Below are 6,110 nucleotides of genomic sequence, written 5' to 3'. Positions count from 1 at the left end.
GGAACTATATAGGAACAATAATATGCCTTGGTCGAGTTCTACTGTCGACGTGTTTCACAAAGTTGTGCGCCTGAAAATATGTTGTTGGGTTATATTATAAACATTTTCTCGCCCCATTGAACCTTTCCTACTTCAGTTCTTGTCTGCTTCATATCATCTAACCATGGGATCCAATCACTTTTTTATCATTGCCTCTGATATATACATCAGCTGAAGCCAGTATACTGTCTGAATTCTTTCTTAGGCTTCAATTCTATATTCCAATTTTAGTAGTTCAAGCTATTTTTCATCTTAGTTTGTTCAGTTCACCTTTGTTATGTTTGCTGGTTGGTGTACTCCGAACTTTGACAAACCTACTTGGCTTTTGTTTCATTGTGTAGGCCCTTCTGTCTCACATCATTTTCATCCTTCAGCATAGTAAAGGGTTAAAAGTAGTTATGGTGTGCCAAGCAGCGAGTCAAACACGATTTCGGGCTTTGAAACATGAAAATGGTATTGCAGGGAAGCCAACAATTATTGTTAGAGTGATTGCATGTTTTCAACCTTTGCAGAATTGCCAGGTATACACAGCTTGATTTCTTAACTCTTCGATTTCTCTGTGTTTTATATTCATGGTCAATTAATTTGTCACTGAAGATCATCGACTCCTAGAACTATATGGTTAACGTTGCTGTGGTTTTTTTTCTTCAGGCTGAGTACTTCCGTCATTTGCTCAAACCTGTCACGTAGATCAATTTGTGATTTTTGCGATAAACTTGAGCTGAAGTTTTTCACTTTTGTTCTTTTAATTATTTGTTTTTGAAAAAAATCAGCGAGTAATTGAAGAGGGGAAATCAGAGACATTCATCTTGTGGTAGGTTTTGCCAGTCTTGCTTGTTTACCACACCTGAAACGATCTCGAGCAATCTTTTTTCTTTTATTGGTTGCTTTCTGAAAATTTGTCATTTCTTTTCATTGTCAATATTAGGTGATTGTTTTTTGTTGGATGGTTGAGACTGGAGATTCCTGGCCTCAGCCTGGGCATTCTGCTGGGAACCTGCCCAATTTAAATTGCATGAATGAGTTGCTAAAGTTCAGATTGCAATGTCTGAACCCAGACACTTATATCTCTTATGCACAAACGGAGTTGCAGGGATCTTCTATTCACCATACTGGCTTGAATTGGGAGCAGAAGAATGGGAATGGGTTGCTTCATAGCTTTCCATCTTATTTGGGGACAATGCGTTCCAATGTACTTCCATGCCTTATGGAGAAACACTATGATTCATCTTTGGGATTTGCACGAATGACCTTACCTGATTCAAATACTGAGTTTCCTAAGAAGGAATTCATTATCTTTGATCATTCTGGAAATCAAACAAGTGTAATGTATAGTTCTGGTCCTGCTCAGATCCCCATCTCAATTAGTGCAAAGAATTGTAGTCATGGCTTAAATGATGATGATGAAGAAGAAGCTGCTGGGGATATTGATTTAAAAAATTATTTATTTCACAAAGGTCCTTTGAAAAATGGAATTGCTGGTGAGGAGAGTGAGATGCATGAAGATACAGAAGAAATAAACGCCTTGCTTTATTCAGATGATGACAATCACTATAGCAGTGATGATGAAGTAACAAGCACTGGTCATTCTCCATCGCTGATTAAGGAACTTTATGATAAACAAATTGAGGAAATGAATGAGGAAGTTGCTAGTTCTGATGGCCCCAGAAAAAGGCAGAGAATGCTAGATTGTGGGCACAAGAAATTGTCAGATGCTCCTGTTTCAGTGAAAGTAGATGCCTTTAACAACTACAGAGTTGATATGAAATCAAGCTACACTGGTGGTGATAGCCAAGGACATCTAATGAATTCCAGTTTGGGAAAATTTTCATCAAAAAAAGACAAATTAAGAGAGACTTTGAAACTTCTCGAAACCATGGTTCCTGGTGCTGAGGGCAAGCACCCAATGTTGGTCATTGATGAAGCTATAGACTACTTGAAGTCTCTAAAGTTTAAAGCAAAAGCTATGGGGCTGGCTGCTTCCACGCTACCTCGCCGTGATGTCGGTCAAGAATGTCAGGATGGGAGAAAAAAGTGTTGAGCAAAGATTTCTTTACAGAATGATTGTTGAATTTGAAAATCGATATGGCTTGCTTTTATGGGACCCCATGTACATTAAGGGACTGTACATAATGGGCTACTAAAGGAATTTAAGTAATATGCAGATACTTTTCCTTGCTTGTTGCCATTGAAAGACAAAATGGGTAATGTTGACCAGAAATGATTATTATCTATTTGCTTTTGGGGCACCAAAGATTAAAGGAATCACTGGGATTTGACTACTTAGGAGGTGACAATAGAGTTATTTGTTGTATTTTTGAGGGACCCCTCTTTTCATGGAAAATGTTGAGAAACCCCATGAATTTAGTGCATGCGCATTTGGGTTATTTAGGCCCCACCCTCCACTCAACTCCACCTGCCTTCTCTATATCTTGCTTTTCCTTCTCTTTACATTGTATGGATAAGAAAAAAACAAAATGCAGATAATGAAAGTATTGGAAAATTGTGAGAGTACAGCAATGTGATTCATGATGATATGGTGGGAGCTGAGCTGGACTTGCCCTTTAATCAATTATGTTGTAAAGGTAAGCTTGTTTTTTTTCTTGCAAAGTGGGAAGTGATTGCTTTTTTGTACAGAGAAAATTGTGAAGATGGTGGTGGTGCTCTGCTGCTGCTGCTGCTGCTGCTGCTCGTGAGAATTTCCTCTGAAGTTGGCTTTAGGTTTTAGAGTTGTCTATAATGATCGTTGGGTTCTTGGTTTGTGTATTTGAGTTTGAAGATGATGAATAATTTGGTGGATGAATGTGGTTTTGTGTTCTGCCATATTGTTTTGTATTCTCCACCTATTTTAGCTGCTTTTTCCTTTTTCCTTTCCATTCCATGAGTTTTCTTTGTATTTTGTTGTTTAAATCTTTCTGGTTTGCTTTGCCTGTACTCCCACCTCTATCTAATAATGATAATTGCATTTTGATGGAATTCAAGCAGGGTTTCTTGTGAGTTTTTTTTGGATATTCTGTTGAATGAAACAAACTTTTGATTGATTATGGAATATGCCATATAGTTGAAATGGAGCAAGAAAATTTCTTCATCGATAGTTGGGGAACAAGAGAGAAGAGAACTAACATTTTAATCTTTTTTACATTCATGGTGGTATACTTGATCCAGATTATATATATATATATATATATATATATATGAAGTTTTAGTGTCTATATGTATTTATTTGAAAATTTTTGGTTTGATTCGATTCAATTTGGTGATTGTTCTCTCTCTATATATTTGGTTTGGTTCGATTTGATTTGATTTAGATTTGGTTTTCAAATCCAAATCGAAAGTCTCAATTTTCTTATAATTTTAAATGCTCCAATAAAAGTCAAATTTTTTATTTGATTTGACTCAGTTTTGACAATAATCTTGGTTTCGTGGTTTTAGTGTTCACCTCTAGTTGGAGATTCCTCATCTTTTGGTTAGTCTTGTCAAAGACAATTTAATATGAGAACATGAAGATCTGAGGCCAGTTAAGTGTTATGAACTTAGACGCAAAAAATTTCTGATACTATAGGAGTCAATATTTCTTAGATTCACACAATAATTTTGTTTTTGTAAACATTTTTTTAATGTAGATGGAGTCTATCAATTTCAAATTATGCTTATGTTATTGACAATCAAATAGAATAACTTCTCCAATTAAACTTATTTCATAGCTTACATGTAGTAGCATGCATCTATCTTTGACTTGCCAAATGACGAGCATACCTTTGCTTAACACGTGCTAGCATGCCTCCATCTTTATTTGATTGATTACAAAGTCTCTTAAATGACGTAATAGACCCTTCAATTGCGGAGGATTATGAGGTCTCTATTGACAAAATTGAAATCACAATGTGATGAATGTTCGATATGTACCATCTACATCTATACCTATAAAAACCATAATTTCAAAAGGATTAGGTATAAAGATGCTCCACTTGAAGCTAACTAAAGTTGAAATTACTTTGGCAAGCACCTCTTTAGTGCATTTCTAACCCCCTCTAATTCCATTTTTCTCTTACAAATGATTGGGTCTAACAATAGATTTTACCTCCATTCTTCACATAAATGAGAGGGGGGAAAATAAAAAAGAAAAAAACTTAATGTTTGGGTTAATAATTTATTTAGTAAGTTATGTAGATTCAATATCAAATTTGACCACTTATAATATTCATTAAGAGTCTTCTTAAGACCAAGAATTTTTGGTTAAGGAACTAATATGAGAAAAGGCTTCATTAATTTGAATCCATGGAAAACATTGCATTAATTTTACACATTAACTCATTGAAGCTACTCATAATCTTGTATCTTCGAAGATATCTTTCTAGTTTTTGTCCTCTCCCTTATTATTGAAAGGGAATGAGTTGTGGTTTGACGTGGTGCCTTTCCCGTTTATGTATCTTAATTTAAAAAAATAAATACAAAATTAACTCATCAAAGAATACATGAAAAAGATAGATTGACTTTCCAAGATGGAGCAATCTGTTTACTTTGACTTGTTTTGTGGTTGAAATTGAAAATATTATGAAGAAAAGTATGGAAATGGTTAGAACTATTGAGATAAGGGCCAACTAACTTGTGATATTGTTCCTTTTCATTTCATATTGAGTAACCTTGTTGCTTTAATTTGATAGGGTGAGGACCATAAAAAATAACAGAAATATCAATTTATACTCTTAACCGTTCATAAGCAGATCAATTTGGACCCTTGATTAAGATTTATTTTTTTAAAAATTACTCATGCATCAATTCTAATCATCCATTTTGTTAATTCAAAATTTGGAGAAGTCTACACACATGTAAGAATTGATGCATTGACAATTATCGAAAAGCAATCTTAAAATATGATCAGAATTAATTCACTTATGTCAATTAGTATTATAAATTTCACATGATATTCTTTTGAACGAATTTTAAAGGAAAATGTAAATAGATACATTTAAGAGTTTATAGTTCAAATTGTTAACTATTAATTTAGGATTTTAATTTATACAACTGGTATAAAGATTTTCTTGGCAGATCATTTTTTTTACAAGCACACCTGAAAAAATTACTAATTTAAAATGTGTCTAGTATATCTAATTTTAAAAGATCGAAAGTGTTTTTTTTTTTTTTTTCGTAATAATATTTAAAATTAGAAATGATTTTAAAAAATTGGACTAATTTAAAAACTCTTTGGATAACACTTGAGACATGTGGATTGTCCAAAAATGACTTGGGAGTGATTAGCCACATTTTTCAAAATATGTAATAAAGATTTTTTTTTTTAAAAAAAGTCATATTTAAAGTTTTTTTTCTTTTAAACATAACATATAAAACAATTTTAATGGAAAATATTTTAAGAAAATTCGGTTCTAAAATTACAAAATCTACTAAACACGCCAAATCCAATTTTGTTAAATAATTTAAGCACCGGTTTGAGATTGATTTTGAAGATATAAAATGACTGTCGGAGAAATTTAATCCTTTTTATTTTGGATAATTATTTTAAATAATAAAATTGTTGATTTTTTTTTCAAAATATAGTAAAATATCAATAATGGACAGTGATATTTTACAATATTTATAAATAAATTGACTTATTTTTGTATATTTGAAAACTATTTTATTTTCGGTAAGATTGAAAGTTTAATAATTTGGATAAAATCTCACTTTTTGAATTTTGAGTAATTATAATGGATAACACTTTTATGGACATTAAGTATATAATTTTTTAAAAATTGCAACAAATATAGCAAAATATGTGAGTGATAGACTCTATTACCAATATGTCTATCGCTGATACTGATAGACTCCTCGTTAGTCTCTGATTCACCACAGACATGTAGGAGCGCAGTTGATCACTGAGAGGTGTACACCAAGAGAAAAGCGGAACCGTACTTATAACTTCAACGCAATTAAGAACTTGCGTTGTTTATATTAGTTATCCTTCTCTTTCTGTTTGTACATAAGACTTGCCATGACATTTTATGTTCTTTGCAGAACCTTCACAGCCAGCCTGAACCTGAGCATCTTGTATCATCCAGCTTAGGTTTACTGTA

General features: G+C 32.9%; 1 protein-coding gene across 1 annotated transcript; it reads left to right on the top strand.

The window, feature by feature from the left end:
• Nucleotides 1-711: 711 nt before the first annotated feature.
• LOC120077825 (transcription factor bHLH143-like) lies at nucleotides 712-3,023 on the top strand. The gene is made up of 2 exons (XM_039031887.1): nucleotides 712-853; nucleotides 968-3,023. Exon 2 carries the CDS (start codon nucleotides 986-988, stop codon nucleotides 2,078-2,080), a length of 1,095 nt encoding a protein of 364 aa, XP_038887815.1. The 5' UTR covers nucleotides 712-853; nucleotides 968-985; the 3' UTR covers nucleotides 2,081-3,023.
• The last annotated feature ends 3,087 nt before the right edge of the window (nucleotides 3,024-6,110 follow it).

The sequence above is a fragment of the Benincasa hispida genome, chromosome 5 (genome assembly GCF_009727055.1).
Source record: "Benincasa hispida cultivar B227 chromosome 5, ASM972705v1, whole genome shotgun sequence".
Lineage (NCBI taxonomy): Eukaryota > Viridiplantae > Streptophyta > Magnoliopsida > Cucurbitales > Cucurbitaceae > Benincasa > Benincasa hispida.
Note: the sequence above shows the minus strand (reverse complement) of the source record. Positions and strands in the feature narration are given on the sequence as shown.

Bases quoted from the DNA above. Each gene is read 5' to 3' on its own strand.
- LOC120077825 (XM_039031887.1), top strand. From the start codon at position 986: ATGGTTGAGACTGGAGATTCCTGGCCTCAGCCTGGGCATTCTGCTGGG.